General features: G+C 40.3%; 1 protein-coding gene across 1 annotated transcript; it reads right to left on the bottom strand.

Moving 5' to 3' along the window:
* Positions 1 to 15,325: 15,325 nt before the first annotated feature.
* On the bottom strand, positions 15,326 to 19,178 carry LOC147624343 (transcription factor bHLH30-like). The gene is made up of 2 exons (XM_086819321.1): positions 17,337 to 19,178; positions 15,326 to 16,066 (listed from the first exon to the last, which is right to left on the bottom strand). The coding sequence occupies exons 1-2, from the start codon at positions 17,898 to 17,900 to the stop codon at positions 15,611 to 15,613; spliced, it is 1,020 nt and encodes a 339-aa protein (XP_086675447.1). The 5' UTR covers positions 17,901 to 19,178; the 3' UTR covers positions 15,326 to 15,610.
* Positions 19,179 to 22,425: the final 3,247 nt, after the last annotated feature.

The following is a 22,425-nucleotide window of genomic DNA, read 5'->3' as shown; positions in this document are numbered from 1 at the left end:
TTTGCCATCTTACTTTAATAGAGTTACTAAGACATGTAGGCATAAGGCTCATTTTTATTTCTATATCATTAGGCTAAACAATCATACCAAAGTATTTATAGAGCATACTTGTGGTATTTACCATAATGTGCATATTGGCACATGAAATAAAAACATAAGAAATCAAAAAATATTAAAAGTCATTGTTGGAGTAGCTACTAAAAAAGCCATTTTGTGATGTCATCTCTTCGTGGGTTCTGCAATATTCTTGAACAAGCTTCACTTTATTTTCATTTTCTAAAACCACCTAAATATATACAAGAGTTGAAAAATAAAGATATTAAATTTTTTTGTCACACTACCTCAATTGAGGAATCTTGGGAAAAAATGAGCCAAACGTTTACAGTACCTCAGGAGGTGACTATGTTGGAGATTGTAGGTTTACTATAAGTATATAAGTTGTTTACAAAAGTATTGTTTATTGGTAAGTTGAAAGTAATCATGTCTGATAGCCTATCCAAGATTGTGAGCAAGAGGATTGACAAGAAAAACTTCCAAGCATGGGAGTTTAGGATAAGAAACTTCCTCATAGGAAAAGACTGCTTGGAGTTTAATGAGAAGGAACTAGAGCTTCTGGAAGAAAATGTAACTTGAGTTGCTTGGCCATGACCAGTAAACTTAGCATATGATCAACACTAAATGTTTGAAACATTGTGGTGTTTATCACACCGATATGGTTTGACCACTTCCTGAGGTTGCTTGCTCATGCCTGTAAACTCATGGATTTAGGCTTCCTGAATATCATACTTTAATCTACTTCTATAGCATGAGAAAACTAACAAAGTGATGTATTGGTTGTCTGTTAACATGTTGGATGCAATGATCGACCATATACAACATGCACAGTGTAGAAAGATGCAGTTGAAGAAAGAGTCGCATAATGTGCAGAGGAATAAGGTAAATATTAGGGATTACTCACTAATATTGGCTATATATACGATGCTTTAACACTCAAGGATGCATGGGATAGCTTGGTTAAGTTGTAAGGAGAACCAAAGATGCCAAGGTGGATGTTAAATAAATCAGAGTAGAAATAGCATGGAGTGGTGATATTGTGGGGTAAACTAGGTCATATAGTAAAGGACTACTATAAAAAGTTGAATGACATTAAAAGCGGAAAGCTATAGCAAGGGAACTATATATCTTCAAGCAAGAAAGCCAAAGATAAAAGTATTACCACTCCATTGGTTAACATGGTTTCACCCGCCCGATTTACCATAAGGTGCTTCACCATCTTACCTGCATAAACGAACACAACTTTTGTAAGGCGACGCTGGAGGATATAAAGGTTCTTAATAGGGAAAGTCTATAGAGATATTGTACATTACTTAAGACTAGTAATAGAGATCGCACCATTTTTAAGTTTGGCTGACCTAGTATGAAAGCTAGCCTATTTGTATATAAGTCATTTTTTATGATAAGCAACATTGGACAATCATTCCCTTGTAATAGTTTTCTTGTGACCTGTCCTTCTTCTTTATTCCGGCTTGCTTGTATGCTTTTGAATTCAGGCTTGCTAGATGCATGCATGCTAGAATAGGTTTGTTGATTGTAGGTTTCCCTTTTTGATTAGCTTCTTCTTCCCCTACTTTTGGTGAGAGAGAACTATCGTGAAGGACTATCTCTATTTACCTCCATCTAGGCATTGAGAGCTCTCCCTTCACTCCTTTAGCAAGGAGTATTCCGGTGTGACAACAGAGTGAGGATGTGATGGTGGACAAGCTAGCGCACCCATAATGGGAAGTTACATTTGTGTCTTGAAGGCGAGACCCAATACATGCTTCGAGATAAGGCTAAGGTAAGCTCTTTACTTGAACATATTGTAGCTACCAGGGACTATCCTAGGGATTAGCTCTATTTTTCCATTCATTCCAAGAAATTGGGATCACCCAATATTTCTTAGTGTTAATTAGGAGGGCACACTCTGAAAAACATATAGTTTTAGAGCCATTGAATGTATTTGTTTGTTGTTGTTGATTTTTATTTAAAGTTTATTTTACATTAGTGCATTCTATTTCCATCTATTAGTAGGCAAAGTTATGGGTTTTAGTAATTTTCATGAAATTGGAGTCAAGGAGACTTAGATTTCATTGCTTTAAGCTAAGGATTAGCTTTGTGATTAGGAGTGGAATCCACACCCGAAAACATGAGCATTGAGCTCCATTATATTGAATTAGAGTGGGATTGTCAATTTCTATTCATGTAATAAAAAACACTTAATTAGTTGTATCATAACCATTAATTAGGATTAGAATCCTTAATCTCATCTCATCAAATCTAAAAAATTACAAAAAACCTCAAAAACCAAGTCAAACTAGCTCTCGAGTGTAGGGGGCATGAGCCCATAGTCCCGCACAAAAAGACCCGAGTCTGGATACATGAGCGTGTAGAGGTCAGCCTAGACACGTGAGCCATGATCATGGAGAAGTGAGCCGTGAGCTTGGATATATGAGCCATGAGCCTAGACATGTGTGCCATGAATTCGGATACATGAACATGTAGACGTAAGCTTGGAGACGTGAGTTTGGAGGTACGTATACCTAATACAATATGGATAAATTAATACCTAATACAATATGGACCAATTAATACTACCATAAAGACTCGTACAAACAGGGTGTGCGTATGGAGTGAATCAGAGCAGCGAGCAATTTTGATAATCCAAAGTGAGATAGTGAAGAAGATTATACAAGCATGCGAGCATGTTCGACTCAAAGCCCAAAATTTCAAAAAATATATATTAGACTCGAAAATACAGATGCTTGAAAAATACATGCTCAAAGATACATTGGTGTTGAGATATTGTCACGAGCACATCCAATATACAACAGAGTCAAAATTACAAATGGTCGCTCATAAATACATGGTGGGTTTTCTAAGAAACTCACTTCACAAAGTTAGGTAACTATAGAAAATGATCGAGGGGAAAAATCATACACAAGGATGCCTTATGAGGGTTGTGGATGACTTCTCACATATTTTGTTAGCATCTCCTTCAAGATGTAGTTAGGAATCTTTGCTTGGTGGATGTGCATATGATTATTCACATCCTAGTCAAGAATCATCAAGAATACAAAGTATATATGTTTACACAGAAGATATGGGTTCTGGTTTTCTACTCTTTGCTTGAATTCTGCACACAAACAAGATGGTTGTATTTGAATAACCACCTCGTCATATGGAAGCACCTCCTCATTGTTTTGCTGACATTAGTTATCCTTAGACCAAACATTTCTTTGAGTCCTTCTTTATGCACATGGCCCCCACCAATGACCTTTTGCAACCATTTGCAATACTGTTGTGATTTGGTTGTATGCAGCTTTAGAGATGCCTTTACGATATGGACACTTTTGTTTCTCTAACTCCTAACGTTCATTGCCTGCATCTGTTTGCAATTTCCTCCATTGGAACACCAATCTCAAATCCACCCTTCACAAGTTTTTTTACCTCTGCAATTTTGAGTTTAGTACCTTTAGAAACGAGCCACACATTGGGGACATTAGGGAGAGGGTGCAACACCAAACTACTTATTTTCCACATGTGCCTCACATCAGTATTGCAAAAATAGTAATATTTTTCCTTTTTCCATGAAGACAGTTGGAAATCACTCCAAAAACATGGAGCGACATCTCCACTACGTATGGGTAGATCACAGTTTCTACCCGATGAACCAACGACTGCATTTAACTGTACTCTCGATTGGAATTTTGCATATAGCCCACTTTGTCAAATGAACATCTTTCTCTAGTTCATCTAGTCTCTCCCACTCTTCCATCTGTAAATCGTCTCCAACACCCTTGACATTCAAATCCTCGTTCTTGTCTACTATCACATACACATATTCAGGTCGATGACTTGAGCTACCAACATTACACTCCTCTAGTTGGTGCAATGGATGCTTTGCTCGTATAGTCTACACACACACACACACTCTCTCTCTCTCTCTCTCTCTATCAAGCCGTTCATGTGAATAGCCTCCTCTCCCATCCATGAATGCATCGAGTTCAAGGTATAGATAAATATATATAATACATTTTGTTTGAAATCTTTAGGTAGTCCTCTATATATATATATATATATATATATATAAATACTTTATTTAAAACAAAACAATCCAAATCTTTATCAAACATTAATCAAAAGTCATCAGTCTTTGACTTTTTAGGAATGTTTTGAATTGATGTTTATATTAGGTTGAATCATTAATTACAAAACAATTCATTACAACACTCATGTATACAATTGCTTCGAGTTTCAAGGTAGCAGCGCAGTACCAGTTCTGGTTTGCACTTGGAGGAGGCAAAGGCGGTCGAGGAGCTCGAGGAGGCGAAGGCACGACCACGCGGAGCTCAAAGGTAGCAAACTGAGGTGCCTGGCATACATAGAATAACCAAAATTTTTAAAAATTTGAAGGCGCAACCACTTTTTCTCAATCATTTTTTAATTAAAAAACCCAAATTATTCTACACACACACTCTCTCTCTCTCTCTCTCTCTCTCTCTCTATATATATATATATATATGTGTGTGTGTGTGTGTGTGTGTGTGTGTGTGTGTGTGTGTGTGTGTGTGTGTGTGTAACAAAACACGTCGAGGGAGGGCCAGTCTCCCTTAAGCTTCTAAATGAAAATTTATGCTTAAGAAAATATATAATTTTAATATTTAAATATCCATTTTTAAGTTTTACATTCTTACTCTACAAAGAGGAAAAATTATTATTAGACTATTCACTTCAAAAATGTAATGTAGAATATTAAAAATATTTAATAGACTATTCACTTATAAATGAAAAATCATGCTTAAGAAAATATATAATTTTAATATTTAAATATCCATTTTTAAGTTTTACATTCTTACTCTACAAAGGCGGTCGAGGAGCTCGAGGACGCGAAGGCACGACCACGCGGAGCTCAAAGCTAGCAAACTGAGGTGCCTGGCATACATTAAAAAACCCAAATTATTCTACACTTTCTCCCTCTCTCTCTCTCTCTCTCTCTCTCTCTCTATATATATATATATATATATATATATATATATATATATATATATATATGTGCGTGTGTGTGTGTGTGCGTGTGTGTGTGTGTATAACATTTGAAACACGTGGAGGGAGGGCCTTCTAAATGAGAATTTATGCTCAAGAAAATATATAATTTTAATATTTAAATATTCATTTTCAAGTTTCGCATTCTTACTCTACAAAGAGGAAAAATATTTAATAGATTATTCACTTCAAAAATGTAATCTAGAATATAAAAAATATGTAATAGACTATTCACTTATAAATGAAAAACAATGCTTAAGAAAATATATAATTTTAATATTTAAATAAAAAGTGAGAGAGAGAGATAAAGCACTTTTTATTTTAAATCATTTCTCTCTCTCTCTCTCTCTCTCTCTCTCTCTCTCTCTCTATATATATATATATATATATATATATATATATATATATATATATGTGCGTGTGTGTGTGTGCGTGTGTGTGTGTGTATAACAAAACACGTGGAGGGAGGGCCTTCTAAATGAGAATTTATGCTCAAGAAAATATATAATTTTAATATTTAAATATTCATTTTCAAGTTTTACATTCTTACTCTACAAAGAGGAAAAATATTTAATAGATTATTCACTTCAAAAATGTAATCTAGAATATAAAAAATATGTAATAGACTATTCACTTATAAATGAAAAATAATGCTTAAGAAAATATATAATTTTAATATTTAAATAAAAAGTGAGAGAGAGAGATAAAGCACTTTTTATTTTAAATCATTTCTCTCTCTCTCTCTCTCTCTCTCTCTCTCTCTCTCTCTCTCTCTCTCTCTCTCTCTACCACGTGAATGCGTGGGGATTGACGTGGAGAGAGAGAGAGAGAGAAATCACTTTTTACTCTCTCTCTCTCTCTCTCTCTCTCTCTCTCTCTCTACCACGTGGAACTGGAGATTGACGTAGAGAGAGAGAGAGAGAGAGAGAGAGAGAAATCACTTTTTATTTTAAATCATTTTACTCTCTCTCTCTCTCTCTACCACGTCAACGCATGCATGCATGCATCATCTCTCCCTCTCTCTCTCTCTCTCTACCGCCTCCACGCCACGTGGAGAAACATGCCATGCATGCATCATCTCCCTGCCTACCTACCTCCCTCTCCCTCCCTCTCTCTCTCTCTTTCGCCTTTACGCAGACGCTTGGACTCGGCTTCTTGCACAGAGGCTTGGAGTCGGTTTCTTGCACGTAAACACAGAGAGCTCTCAGCGTTTCTGGGCTACGTCAAGGCTTGGAGGCGGCCACTGTTGCTGGGCGCGTTGGTGGCATCTACGTCCAGGCTAGCTGCAGGCTTGGAGTCGGTTTCTTGCACGTAAACACAGAGAGCTCTCACCGTTTCTGGGCTACGTCAAGGCTTGGAGGCGGCCACTGTTGCTGGGCGCGTTGGTGGCATCTACGTCCAGGCTGGCTGCAGGCTTGGAGTCGGTTTGCAGAGAGCTTCTCACGCTTTGTGGGCGCCGTGGTGGACATGCATGCATCATCTCCCTCCCTCCCTCCCTCCCTCCCTCCCTCTCTCCCTCTCTCTCTCTCTCTCTCTCTCTCTCTCTCTCTCTCTCTCTCTCTCTCTCTCTCTCTGCCGCCTCTACGTCCAGGCTTGGAGGCGGCTTGTGTTTCTGGTTTTTGTGTTTTGTCTTTGACGACTTGGTCTTTGAGTCAGTCCAGAAAGCTAGCTCTCAGCATTTCACAGCTCTGTGGACTCATTCAAAGACCAAGTCGTCATAGAGAATGTCTCTGTCAACCTTTTTCTCTTCTCTCCTCCATAGCAGCGCCCCTCCCTGCCTCCCTACCTGCCCTTCGTGCCTCCCCACTCTCATGTAAGCCACAATCACCACCTTCACAATCTGTTTGCATGCAACACAGAGGAGCTGTTGTTGCATGCAAACAGAGGAGTTGTTTTTGTTGTTGCAACAGACCATGGGGGCTGTGCGCGGCTCCGTCTTCCATCTCATCAACGCCATGAAGAACTCGCCCAGATGCGGGCTATCATCGATCGGGTCCAGGTAGAGCAAACACGGCGCCAACATGCCAGTGTTTGCTCTCTTTTCTCTCTCTCTGTGTTGCATGTATAGTCTAGGGCGTTTTTGACGCTATGACCCAACTGTGGCTTGCTGTCACTTGCAGTTGTCCTTTTACCCATGCAGCTCAACATAGTTGTGCTTGGTACATCTTGGTGTCCCTTTGCTCCTCTGGCTCTTCATTATCGACAGATCGGTAGTTTCCGCAAGCAATTAACTAATTTGGTATTTTAGAATCTACTTATTATTAACTGTGAAACGCCTGTCATTAAAGAGAATTAAGTTGAGTTGAAACTCCTCCATCCCCTGTTTCAGTGGTGCATGGCCATGCGAGGAGGAGGGGGAGGTCCAAACCGACACGGTGGAAGAGGCAGAGGCGGTGGCGGGAGAGGAGGCGGCCGAGGTGGTGAAGGAGGGAGAGGAGGTGGCCAACAGAGATGGTGGGATCCAGAATGGCGAGCAGAAAAGCTGACACAAATTCGTGCAAATGCAGGTCATCTTGTTTTTGTATCAGTCCCTCTCATCTTTGCATTTTTGCCTTCCCTCACTTACACCACCCACGTAACACGTTTCTCTGTATCGCAGTCCCGACATGAAAGACGTCTTGCAGTAAAAGCAGACAATGCACGTGGAGGGAACCTTAGAAACGTACCTGCACCGTGTGGAGGTCGAGGCGAACAGCAGGCGTGGAACAGCAGGCGACCCGAATTGATTGGACCCGGCAATATTCAAATTTTCAAATCCAAGCGTGACGTGACTGGTTTTTTCAAATTCAAGCGTGAACGTCACGCTTGCAAGGAGGAGGCAGTATTTTGAAATAGGCCCCCCTCCTTTGCCCACGTGGAGGGAGGGCCACTCTCCCTTAATCTTGTATAGATGTGATCACAATATTACTAACCTAATTTCTCTTTGTTTAACTGTGCTTAGTGCACTTAAACCCAGAGGTTTTTACATAGGGTTTATCTCAACTTGCTATTAGATTAAGCTAACCATGATTAACCTAACTAGTTTCTCAGTGTTTAAGTGTGCTTAGAGCACTTAAACCTAATGTTTTTACATTGGACGGTTCCCTGGTGAAAATAGTTAGAGAAAACTCTTATTGACTTAAAATTCCTTATTGTGCCCTTTGATTTTACCAACTTAATCTCTCTATGTTTAAGTGCACTCAACGCACTTAAACCTCAAATTTCTACATAGGAGATTTCCATAGGTAAAACTTTAATTGACCTCTATAGTTTAATTAAGATATTTATTTGATTTTACCAGCTTAATTACTCAGTGTTTAAGTGTGCTCGTTGCACTTAATCCTCAGGTTATTACACTGGTCATGTCAATTGAAATTTTTTTTAGCCTAGGTGCCTAATTTATTTACCTAACTTAATTTCATAGTGTTTAATTACACTCAGCGCACTTAATCCTTGGGTTTTTACTTTGGTCAGGTCACTGCAAAAATTTGTTAGCAAAGTCTAGGTGACCATTTTATTTACCCAACCTAATTTTATGATTAACCACGATTAACCAAACTAATTTCTCAGTGTTTAAGTTCACTTAGTGCACTTAATCTTGAGGTTTTTACATTGGATAGGTTGATGGATAGGTTTTTACATTGGATAGGTTGATGGAAAAAACTATTAACGAACATCAAGGTACCATTTTTATTTTCCCCACTTAAGTTCTCAGTCTTTAAGTTCGCTTAGCACAGTTAAACCTGAGGTTTCTACATTGGTAATGGTTAGATTAAGTAAACCTCTAGAACCCTTTAATTTGAGCAAATTAATTTCTCAAGTGTTTGAATGCTCTCAACGCACTTAATCTTGAGGATTCTACATTGGATATGATTAGATTAAGTAACCTTTGGAAACCACTTTGATTTAACCACCTTGATTTCCATGTGTAATGATAGTGGATTAAGTAAGACCATTTAAACCTCTCGATTTTACCAACCTAGTTTCTCCTTGTTTAAGCATGCTCAACGCTCAGTGCATGTGCATAAGTTTTCACTTGATTGGAGCATGAAGCTCCTCCAATGCTCATGTATGCACAACATGCAAAAAGTTACAATTAGTTAAATTAGTTATCTGGTTATGTAATGAGTGTGATTAAGAGCTTTTTTAGTGCTAATGGTTGCTTAGACATTGTGTAAGTGGATAAGTGCGTTACCTATATGATTTAAAAATTGTAGTGGAAAGAATAGGAAATAAAAACGGTGAAGTTCCATTCCAAGATTAACATTAAGATAAATATGAACTAAGAAGTAACCAAAAACTTACATTATTATTAACTCCTGGCTCACGACTCTTCCCGGAGATTTGAGAGAGTAAAGTGCAAGATTTAGGAGGCTTACTATTCTTCCACTTGAGAAAGCTAACGGTAATACTTGTAGTGTAATAGTTGAGAAGGCTTAATGCAATAGTTTTAGAGCAATAGTTGAGAAAGCTTGAAAATGGTGAAGCTTTCTGTAATATAGCATTTTCTTATTTAAGAGAGCGTGTTGTTAAAGAGTTGTGTGTTTTGTGATACCTTTTGATCCCTTGAGAGTGCTTGAAAATTCAATAGTGTTAAGGGTATGAATGCTATTAATAGAGGAGGGCTATTGAGCAGTTGGGGAGGGTTGTGGTACAATTAAAAAAGTGTTTATTTTTTAAAAAGAACTACATTTGTTCTCTCAATTAATATCTTAGGAAATGTTATTGTTTAAAGCATTAATTGCTATAGTTGGCGGGATGATAGTTTAGGTCATGGGTATTGAAATATTTTGGTTGGACTTGTGATACATTTTCCATTAATAGATATTCATAGTCCTTTTTTTCTAATGAAAGTTCTTTGTGTTGCATGTCTCTTACTTGCAAATGAGCATTTGTTCTAAAACTCACTACATTACCAGATCTTACTGCTTTGGTGAAATTTGTTATCTTTGTGTACAAACATGGATTGCACATTGCCAAGTGCTAAACAAAACAAAAATGCATGATATGAATGAAGGATCTAGCTCCACAAGATGCTCCAGGGGCCTATTTGAGTCATAATAACAAGAAGACACTAGGAGCAAAGAACTGATGGATTTCCACTCACACAGGTAGTATCATATTAGATAATGGTGATGGTGGGAATCTTTTGAGTTTTGGATTTAAGCTGACTAATTAAAGGGTTATTAATAATGATGCACAAGTTGGGATTGTACTAGGTGGGGAAATCTCAATCTACAGCTATGAGAGAAGGCACTAAAACAGAGGTTGAGGAGGCAAAGAAACAATCTACTACTGACACTCACTCTATCAATGAGAACAATAAAAAGGTTGAAATATTTGTAAAACTCTTGAAGGTTTCCATCCCTTGTACATTCTTGAGTAGAACTAAAGTGGATTTTGGATTGCCACACCCTAAGGTACCTTTATGCAGACTCGTACCAATCGAGGCTATTCGGAAGCTTAGTCATACAACAAAGAAAACACTTACCAAGTCATTCAAAAAGATGGGTGGCTACATTTCAAGCAAAGGCAGTTTTACAGTGTCCATATTAGATTTAGAGGGAGAGGAATCCCCTCTTATAGAGGAACTAATTGCTTCATGGAGCAATTCATGGAAATCCGTTAATGCAATCTTTGAGGCTTCATTGGAGTTGTATGCAGATCGAGGTCCCTACCTACGGGGGAAAATGTTTCACATTCGTGATGGCAAAAACCGCTATAAGGCCTGGATGGACTGTATCATAGAAGGTAAGATGGCATTTTCTATTCAATGAATTCCTTTTCGTAGAACATTACAAAGTAATGCTTTTATGTTATTATTGTTTTCATGATTGTAGAGTTTCCAAATGACGTTACAAAGCATTGTAGTGTGCTTTGTGAGTTTCTTCAGTTTGGGAAGTATAATATTGGAGAGCTTATGTTTTCTCTCTCTTGTTTAAACAAGTAATGCTTTTTTAGTTTGTCGATAACTATATGATGCTAATGTTGAGTTTAATGGCTAGAAGTTGGTTTAATTTATCCATGTAGCTTGCAGGATGCATGATTATGCTTTTGTGCCCACATCCTTTGGTGACAAGCTTTTTCAAATAAGGAGACTTGGAGAGTCTAATAAGACCACCCTGCTTGTAGAGCTTGAGGAGGAAGACAAGGTCTGGCTAGAGGAGGAGATGAGGTAATCTTCTTCACGGGGAAAGAAAAGTTTTAAAGAAAAAAGAAAGAAAAAAGAAATAAAGAGAAATAATAAACAACCTCCTATCTCTCATCCCCCTTCTTTTTCTATTTTGTAATTTGTACTTTTTCTTTATTTTTCCTATCCTTTTTTCTTTTTTATTTTATTTTATTATTTTTTCAATAAAAGTGGGCCCTTCTTTGTGAAATTTTCTCTTTTTAAAATTTTATTTTGTTTTATTATCTTATTTATTTATTTATTTTAGCTTATTAAAAAAAACAACAGCAGCCCCCTCTTTTGCTTCCTTGTTTCCAAAGCACATAGAACTTTTTGCTAATAGCCTGAGAGACATTAAGCGTAAACACTAGATTTTGGGTTTAGTTGAATGTTTAGGATGTAGAGATTTAACTCTTTTTCTTTCTCTTAAAAAAAAAAAGGCAACCAGTCCGCCCCCTTTTTAAATATTTTTTAAATCATTATAAGAAAAAACCAAAACCCTAAACCCTACCACTGTGCTCTGAGCCCCGACGCATCCACCCGGCTCCGCCTGCTCCACCTGGTGCCGCTTGCGTCCGCGGCTCCCGGCGCCCACGCCTTCGACCCTGCCAGCTCCCATGCTCCCTTTCGCCTCCTCGGCCAGAGCGACGCCCTGCCAAGCAGCTCCATCTTCGCCTCATCAGTTAGTCCTTTGCGTAGTTACGTGCACCTCCAACACTGGTCGGGGAGTACGGTCTCCGCTACAGGCGTGAGCTTTGGAGAGTGCAGTTTCAGCCGCCACGCCTGACCCTCGATATGAAGAACCCTCGCCATATTTCTAAGGGAGAGGCATGGTTATGAAGAATGCTTTCGGTCAAACCAAGCTCGTTTATGTGTGGGCTCTCACTGTTGAGAACTTCCGGGAGTGTCGGAAGGTGAATTCTATCCATCATGCCGGGTTCTCATCACGCAAAGGCATACCAGGTCGGCCAGCAAGTGACGCTTTCTTGCTCGAGAAGATTCGCAGCAGGACACATTGTCCAGTCCCCTTTGCTTGTGCAGTTTACATCTTATCTTCTTTTATGTACATGCATGTGTACCTCTTGGAAGCGAAAACATGCTTATCTTCTTTTATGTACATGCATGTGCATGTGTAAGTGTATCTCAAAACGTCAAGAGCACAAGTGCACTTGTGCCCGGAAAGAAGGGTGTGTGTGACAGTGTTTCCTTCTAATGTGATAAATGCAATCACTTGTGGTTTACATGCTTGACTTCTTTTATGAATGGAAACAAAGAGTGTGTATCTCTAGCGAGAGCGTGCTATTTTCTTCTCTCAAGACTAATGATTGATCATGCTCAATCACTGTCTTCTCCAGCATGTTGATGGTGTTGTGCATTTTTCTTGGAACTTTGTGCGCACAACTCTTGCACCTTTTATTAGCTGCAGATGATGTACTCTTTTGGGATGTCAACATGGTAAGTAAGCAAGCCAAGGCTCAAGCTTTTGCAAGACCAGAAAGAGGGTGGCCTCCCTGTTCCCTTCCTCGACATAAACCTTGGCCCAAGTCAATATCTCAAATTTTTTGATCAAGTTGGAGAATCAATGATCTTGCCAAGATATGTTCATTTGGTCTTTGCCTTGAAGGAAAAGCAAACTAGTGGTTTGGATTTCTTAAAGGAAAAGTAGACCAGTGGTTTTGATTCCTTGAAGGAAAAGCAGTCCAGTGGTTTTAAATTCCTTGAAGAAAAAGTAGACTGACGGTTTTGATTTTTCACATGCAAAGCAGACCAGTAGTTCCTAAAACCATTAGAAAAGAGTACGTATGAGACCTTGAGACATACTTTCATAATCACAAAGTGTCCGAAGTTGAGGCCTATGGTGGAATACTTTTAGTGCTACATGAACCACGATACTTCTCATTGTTGGTATCAAGGAAATCCACCAAGGTGGACTTTGGTTCCACAACCCTAAGCGCCTAGTGCCATAGCAAGCATTAGTCCTACCAATCCCACCAAATGCTCCTCAACCTACACATAACCCAGTGTCCACAAATACTAGAATCCCTTACCAAGAGGGATGTACATATTGCTTATGACCCGAACTGGTACCTTAAAGGAGGTGTAATGCTATTGGCACACTCAGAGAACTCGGAACATGAGAGCAATGAGTTTTATGAGCATCAACGCCCATATAAGTAGTACAATCTTGAACAGAACTATGCCAGCTTCAATTCACACTTGTAATCTACATGAATAAGCTACTTCAAGACCACCTTGCGACAATCATCCCAACAAGTCACGGAGTGGTGCGTAAGGTGGTCTTCCCACCATAAGACGACACACCCGTTAAAGGCGTACACACCAAATGGAATTGAAAAATATATGAGCCACTTGCCATTGCCAATGTAGCATCCATCTCAAGGTGTCGACTCCATCTTGTTGAGAGGGGTAGTTGTAGCCTTCATTTTAGTCGCTTGCATGTTCATGGGGATGCCTTCATGCTGAGAGGCAAATCAGTGGGTTGTGAGTCCATGACAAATATCTAGTGACGAAGGACTAGATGAGGGATTTTAGCTCTACATGATGAGGTAAATGTTTGGTGGGGCATAGACAAACAATATATCCCAATTAACTCGGGAGCAATGAAAAGAACCCAAATATTCACTTTTCCCAAACCCGAGCTTGTGCACTTTTGGAACCTAAGTGCTTTGCCCTATCCAAGAATGCACACAGGAGCAAGAAAAGGGAAAAAAAAAACCAAATTTCCTACGCTTTGATACCAACTGTAGAGCACTTTGCTTGTGCTAGGGTTTTCCAGAGATAAGAAGAGAGTGACGGAATTGTTAAAGTCCAACATTGAGGAAAGCAGATGAATATGACGATTTGGCTACCCATATACACGCACCATGCTCCTAGTTGCCCACTAAAGAGGGGTATGGTTACCCACTCTGGTTATTAGGACCTCGCCTGTCCTATTTTTTTTTTGTAAGACGTATCTCTTTTTGTAATGAAAGCCTATCTTTTGAAAGATGATGCTAGACTTAATAAAGCGGTCCCAATATGAGCTCAACGCAAAACAAAGGAAGTCTTTGACTCTTCTTGAATATACTTCCTTACGATTGAAATATAGTGCCATGCACTAGCTAGTATTATTCTTGTGCTTTAGGTTCTAGGATTGATTTAGTACTTGTTTTGTGCCATGAAATAAGGAGAGTTATTTATAACACCTCTCTTTAAATGCATTCCTTGATTTGGTCTACTTGAATCTCCTCCTAGTCAACTACCTGTGTGTGTGCGTGCGCATGAGAGAGAGAGAGAGAGAGAGAGAGTTCTGCTATATAATGTGAGCAAATACAATTAATAATGATTGACAAAAACGCAAAAATTCATTCAATGAGATGATGTGTAAGAACACAACTACTAAGTATCCCCATCCTTAAATAGATCATTATTTCTAAATTGTAAACCCACCCTCATATTCAAGAATTGACAGCTTCTAATCATGGCGAATTTACATGCAGAATTTATCTAAATGATGAAATTAACCAATGGCTGAAAACCCATGGAAAGAGATTTTTCTCATAGAAGGTAAGACTCTCTTTACTTTCCATGTTAGTAGAGAACGGAAAAAATTAAGAAGAGAAGGAAGTCGGAACAGTGGATGTACGGAAACATAATAACAGTGAGGCTAGGAAAAGAGTGTGATGGTGGGGCTTATCAACCAGATGAATGGAGTACAACCATATACAAGTGTGATGTATGTAGTAGAAGAGGTAATCAATTGAAGATACCAATTGGAGGTAGCTAAAAGGTTATCAGGTGTGCAGACCAACCATCAAGTGAAATAGACGGGCGAGAGGTAGCTAAAAGGTTATCAGATGTGCAGACCAACCATCACGTGCAATCGACGGGCAATTTCAGTAACCAGTCTTAGAAAACATATAATTGAAACAAGAGAGATGAAGGGTCCTGATCTAAACATACAATATATGATGAGGGATACATAGAAGACACTTCCTTACATGCCCATAAACCCGTGCATACATACTTAATGTTCGCACACAATCTTATAAATCACTTACTTTCAGTAGATACAACTTCAAGGGGGAAGGTATGCAAAAAATCCAATATGTAGCTTCCAAAAGACCACACACTATCTCAAAGTTGATGCAGTTTTACCTACCCAAACAATTATACGATGGACTAACAAGAGCTACTATATGTTCTAGATACAGCATCCAAAATCGCACATTCCCCCTAGTACATACATGACATTGATGCAAAGTACAACCTACTGGGGCAGTTATGCCATGGTCTAACAAGAGCTAGTAATGTTCTAACTAAAACATCCAAAAGCGCAAAAACACACCTTAACAAATACATGACATTGATGTCCATGAACTAAGGGTCTACTTGGCCTTCAAGAGAGGTAAGCCTCTGCCTTTTACTAAATTTGCCTTGTAGTAGCTCCCCTCTTCCAGGCCTTTCCATTACAAGCCTCAAAGCCTCCTGCACTCGTTTGTTCAACATGTCTAGATCTTGCTCTGCAGTGTCGTCCTTCAACGTTACTACAAAAACATTCTTGATCCTGCCTCCCAAAGTTGAGATCTCGGCTTTCACTATCTGAAGTTTGAGGGCATCCAGAGCATGTTTGAGATCTGTCATTAGGTCGGGGCGGTCATCACAGCACATAGAGGCCCTTATCACTATCCTTCCTTTTCCTGATGCCGGGTCCTTCTCAACACTGAGCTCATCACTTTCAGTCGGCATGGAACCATACTGATAAACATCCGAAACCTGGCGCTTCAGTCTCTTAACCTGGTCTATCACTTCTGCCAGCAGTGATGCCTTGTCAGTCTGCACAAGGAGGAGGAATTAGTTAAAACCCTAAGGACTTCCGACTTTACTCCTAAGAAAAACTTCCATATCACCTGCGTGCATATGGTAATAAAAATATGTCCTAGATGCAAATGGTATTTTGATCAAGGTAAGGTGTACTACACATATTTTACATATACACATCATGTAAGGGTGGGTTCAATGGCCTGAAGGTGCATGAGGGCATCTGTCTGGTAAGTTAGCCGGTGGAAAAAATGGCTCTAAGTTGGCACTCCAACTCAGAAATCAACGAAGAGTCTGCCAGACAGTGTGAACTGCATGTTGCATGGTGGCCTCAACAGCTGTGATTGGACTTTGCTGACACACCCATCCCATGTATGAGATGAAACGGCTGTTCATACACCCCTCTCTCAACAGGCATGAGGTGGCAGCCCAGTCAGAATATGAGAATGGTTGCTCTTCAAGTGTGTAAGGACTTTGTGTCTGCCCTTGTTACCCTATTGCTATGGATGAATCTCTCCATAGGGTACAATGTAACTGCCCTTAATTGAAGAAGACAGACAAGTATGAAACATTTTGGCAATGAAAGCATACATACAAAAAATAGAGCAGCAGAACAAATATCCATTTCATACGAGCCCATAAAAATTGCATCGTGCATGGTGTAGACTGCATGATCTTTAATCCCTAACTAAGTCATCAATGCGCAATGGGCATATCAGCAAGCAATAAAATAAAACCCATAACAATTGCATCACGCCACTGTGTGCAAAAAATCCAGGTACAGTGTATAATTGCACTGTTGAAATTTGAATATTTCAAATTTCACAGTTGAAGGTTTGGAAATTCTTTAGGTAGTTTTAGTTACCTTCAAACTATTACAAATTTGTCAAAAACAAATCCAAAAATAATAATTTATCAAAAACAACTCCAACTTTTAGAGGGGTTTTTCACCATTTGGTGGAGACCTTTTCTTTTTGCACACTGCATCACCCACAGCATAGACTACATACTTAGTTGATCCCTCATCGATGCCTCAATAAGCACATCATCAAGCAATATCATGAAACCCATAGCAACTGCATCATGTATAGATAGACTACATACTAGTTGATCCCTACCCATTTCCCTTCAATAGGGAAATCACATGAAAGCGAGCAAGCCTTCCACATAGCTGCAAACAATTAAGGCTCCCATTTCACCTCAATAAGCAAATCACATGAAAGAGGGCACGCCTTCTACATAGATGCAAACAATCAAGGCTACCATGACTTGATAAGAGAAGTACCTTGATAGAGCTTGGAAGGATAGTCCGCAAGGTAGCCAAGTGACAGTTGATCCGTTCACGCCTTCGCCTTTCAGCTTCACTGTGGCTCTTAGAGGCGGCAAGTGCTTTGGCCTCGAGTATCTCTTTGGGGGTCATCTTCAAGGCATTCACAAGTTCGCCTCTCGAGCTGTCAAGCACTAGAGAGCCTGCATTGAGTGGAATGTAAGGAGGGTAGTGATCCTTCGTATCAGAAGAGCTAGACCAGTTGTAGCCCTCCAAGGGTAACGTGCCTTGAATTTGTTGAATCCAACTTGTGTTTGGTGTAGTGTGAGTAATACTGTTATTGTTGTAGAACCCAGAACAGGATGGTTGGAGAGAAGGGAAACTTCCATATGAAAGCCCTCTTATGGTATTACCACTGCTTGATCCAAGCCATGGAGAGTTAGGGTCCCCTCCTCCTCCTCCTCCTCCTCCTGCTCCTCCTCCTCCTCTTACGACTGGGCTCTCATCAACATACTCTGCAGAGAAACCAAAAGGGAAAGCTACCCCTCTTTGCTGATTAAAACTCAATTCTACCCCTTTCATGGTAATCTGAACTTAGATCCTCAAATGGGCCAAGTGGTGATATGGGCCCTGGGTATGGTGGTATTTCTAGGTCAGGTTTTCATTAAATTCTGTTTGAATCTCTATTGATACCCTACATATGGGGCTATCGTAAGAACTTCAGGTCATGGTTCCATTGAATACTGTATAAATCTCTTCAGTCATCAGTTGTAATCAGAACATGGTAGATTCGGGATAAGGGGATAAAATTCAGGCTGTGGTAAAGCCTTAAACTCAGCAAGTTAAGCTGTGCTTAGTCTTCAACTCAAAATGGGTCTTTGATCAGAGGTACACAACATGAAAGGAAGAGGCTAACTATGGTCAGAAAAGCAAACTGTGGTTCACTCCCACCTCCAGGATTGTCTACCACAACAAGGAAGCAATCATCCAAAGCAGGCAGTGTACATGGGGGCACATAAACACACAGCATGAAAGGAAGAGGCTAACTAAGGTCAGAAAAGCAAACTGTGGTTCACTCCCCACCTCCAGGATTGTCTACCACAACAAGGAGGCAAACATCCAAAGCAGGCAGTGTACATGGGGGCACATAAACACACAGCGAAGGGGGGCGGTGATAAAGTGCAGGAAACAAACTTGCTGGAAGACCCTGCTTGTAAGGGCATTCGGATATGGCTCTGTCTCTGTGTCTAGCTGCAGAAGGGCTGAGTTCCATTCCGTTGAAAACTATCCTAAAAAAGCTTTTACCCCCTTCTTTTGTGCACAGAAAAACCAGTGCTTTTCCACTGCTCTACACCATGGCTGATCTGTTGTTTCTATGCTTTTATCCGCCCCAATTCAACTGCTTCTTTGGTGCCAAAATCTACACCATCTTCAGAGAGTGAGATTTATATGTTTTCTCTACACCATGGCTTGGAGATAGCTCTGCAGGCATAGCAGAGAGTTGATAGACCATTGTTAGAGACAGGATTTTCTGTGTTTTCTGCAGGATTCGCTCACTTGATGAATGATTTACTAGAGAAGGCGCTGGAAAACCTCACTCTAAAAGCTTCTTTGCAAGATTTTCTCAAATCAAATGGGATCTTTGTGTTTTCGAGCTGAAATTTTTTCACTCCGAGAGCACGTATCTGTGTGGGATGGGCAGAATTAGCCCGAATGATTGCAGAAATCTCTAGCTAATCTGAGCAGGGTTCTGAAGCTAGGCTATGGCGGCAAGAAGGCGGATCGAGAGGCGGGCAAGGTGGAGATTTTCTGGCATTCTGTGAAGAAGATGGAAGGGAGAAAAAGAGGAAGACGACGATAATGATGATGGTGATGGTGGCGCAATTTGGTTGGATACCGCCAAAAGTTAGCCGACCACTTGGCACTCAACAGTGACCGGCGTCGCTATTTCTGGACTCCCGTCAAAAGATGAGTACAGCTTGGCAGCTTTGAAGCTTCAAAGAAACAACAATCCCACTAAATTTAGTCGGTCGCCGCCATTTTGAAGTGAAGCCAGCGGGGCCCGCCAAGAGGTTATGTGCGTACGTGTGGATTTTTGGATACTTAGTGCCACGTCAGATGTACTGTCGAGTGGGCCGTTATATGTTACATAATAGTAATAATAATAGTAGTAGTACTATAGTAGTAACAACGAATTTCTTTGCTTCTCAACAATTTAGTAGTAGTACTGTAGTAGTAGTAGTAACAACGAATTTCTTTGCTTCTCAACAATTTAATAATAGAATGTCATTTCCACGTGTAACTTGTTGCATAGAGGTTGTTCTCGTGTCAGTAGCTCGATGCCACTTCCCACCACCAAGTTCACGCATGCTTTTATTGCTACAGTAGCAGGTTTTGGAATTTGTACAGTCCTAGATACAGACGGTTAGGTGTACACCAACCTTGCCGAGAGAAATTAGTTGTTACTCATCATCGACTCTCTGTAGGGGAAACTTTTGTGAATTATTGGAGACAGACGTGCTCCTGCTCCCATGATCTGCCCATACGCGAGGTCTCCCACATTGCACAAGCTGAGGAGCACCGACACATTTAAAGCGGCGGAGTTGGATCATGTTCGCATATAGCAAGGTAATTCTGTGGTTTGTTAAGTTGATCTGTGCGTGCGTGCAGGGAGATCATATATTGGGACCATCCGAGAATCCGGGCTCCATCCGAGCCAAGGTCATCCAGATCCCCACCAATGTGCCCTATGACGACTGAGCATCCTACGCGATGTGCGTTAAGTTGATCCAATCAACGCGTGCATGCTTGCGTGCACGGAGATCACATGTGTGGTTTGTTAAGTTGATCTGATCAACGTGCATGCTTGCATGCAAGGAGATCACATATGTGGTTTGTAAGTTGATCTGAATCAACGTTCGTGCGTGCTTGTAGGGAGATCACATCTGTGATCATCCGGGCTACATGCAAGGTCGAGAAAGCGATTAAAATCCCCACCACCATGTGCGTAGGGAGATCACATTGGAGACCATCTCGAATCTAGGCTCCATTTGAGCCAAGGTCAAGACAGCCATCAAGATCCTCACCAATGTGCCCTACGACTTCATACCAAGCATCCATGCGATGTGCATTAAGTTGATCTGATCAATGTATGTGCGTGCATGCAGGGAGATCACATATGTGGTTTGTTAAGTTGATCTAATCACATCTAGGACCATCTAGAATCCGAACTCCATTCGAGCCAAGGACAAAACAACCATCATGATCCCCACCAATGTGCTATATGACTTCATACTGAGCATCCTCTGCGACATCGGTGCTGACCGTCGCGACCTCCCCATCATGGCTAATTTCACCATTCCCCTCTCCAAGAAGGGCACCCTCAAGCTCCTCACTCTCTCCGACATGTTCTCGAAAAGCTCACTGTTCATTTTGCTTCCGTAGCCTTTTTAGTCAATTGGTCCTCTGTAACAATTTTTGGTGTAAGGCACCTTTACTTTAACATGTAATGTTTACTACTATGAAGTAATCCTTGCAAGTATATTTAATATGTAATACACATTTACTTTAACATGTAATGCTTACTACTATGAAGTTATCCTTGCAATTATAATTCTCTTCCATCGTAAATAATTTGTATCATGTGGCATGTACACGATGCACATATTTGCATACAAATTAATTGTGGCTAATGTGCCATCGTGGTATGTAAGCCGTAGTATCAACAAAAGTGGCATTCAACATTGGAATGGGGACATAAATCCCTTCAATACTGGAAATTTTAAATTCTTCACCATCCATGTTGGCAGGTGAAGAACCCTGGGTGAGCCAAGCTTCGACTGAATTTGGCCGAGAACTTTATACTCACCCTTGGAGCTGTAAGCAACTGAGGGGCCATGAAGGTGGGCATTGTTGGATTGCAGGTAAGGGAATATCACCAAAATAGAGATCATGGGGGTAATCAGCAGCGCAATGGACTTGGAGGTTGGTAGCTATCGTAACTAATAGCGTTGGTAGGAGAGGAGAGGGAGTTAAATTGCAGCAATGTGATGAGCTATGGTGGATCAAATGCAATGATCAACATGATTAGCCAGTAATTAGAAGGTGATTAAGGTGATTAAAGTGAGATTAGTATACAATTAATCTAATAGCTTAATGTAGGCATGGATACTCAAAAACCAGCAATTTCTCATTAGGCCAATGTCTCAATTTATAGATTTTACATCCACAAGATGCCAAGCATCTAATCCCACTGATTTCTCCTTGATTTGTGCCACCTCCCCTACATCTGGGGGGCACCTTTTCCTAGAATCTTTCCACACCCCTATAAACACTCATGCTACCCTTGATTCTCTCATCAGTAGTGTCCAAGGCTACTACAAGTGCCCATCCTTGACTAAAGTGCTCACACATACATCTATCACATGACCTACATCATTAGTGGCTCAGAGGTGGTTTTACTCTATTGGGACAGGATACATTAGGTTATAGGGTTTCTCTCTCTTTCTCTCAGAAAAGATGTCTTGACTCAACTACCTTAGGAGTCTTCATGAAGTTTGCCGATGTCAATCCTTCTTCATTTGGTTTGCTGTAGCAGTCTCTAGCCACATTGTGTCCTGGCTTCCCACAGTTGTGGCAAGTGAAGGTCCTTCCTCCTCCCCTACCTCTTCCTCGTCCTCGTCCTCGTCCTCGTGCGAGGCCTCCTCGAGTGTAGAATGCTTTCTCCTCTCCAATTGTTGGTTCCAATTCTTTCTTCGCTTTGATCTCATTATCTTGCTCTAGTAGAGCTCCTTCTATCTCATGCAGCTTCAAATCTGGTACATTCTTTAAGGACAATGTTCTCATACTCTCCCTTGTCCACACTTTTTAGAAGCAATGCTAGTGCCTCGCCATCTTTTACTTTCTTCCCAATGCTCAGTTGTTGCTTAATGCTTTTGTATTTGTTCAAGTGTGTGGTTAGAGGTTCACTTTCCTTCATGTCAAGTTTGTAAAATTGCATTAGCAAATTTATCTTTGAATTCTTTGCTTGAGTGCCGAATAATTTGTTAAGTTCATCCCTAGCTTGTTGTATCCCTGCAATGTGGTGAATCATTTCATCATTTAAGCT

The sequence above is a fragment of the Cibotium barometz genome, chromosome 25 (assembly GCF_041138505.1).
Source record: "Cibotium barometz isolate CiBa-2024 chromosome 25, ASM4113850v1, whole genome shotgun sequence".
In the NCBI taxonomy this organism is placed as follows: domain Eukaryota; kingdom Viridiplantae; phylum Streptophyta; class Polypodiopsida; order Cyatheales; family Cibotiaceae; genus Cibotium; species Cibotium barometz.
Note: the sequence above shows the minus strand (reverse complement) of the source record. Positions and strands in the feature narration are given on the sequence as shown.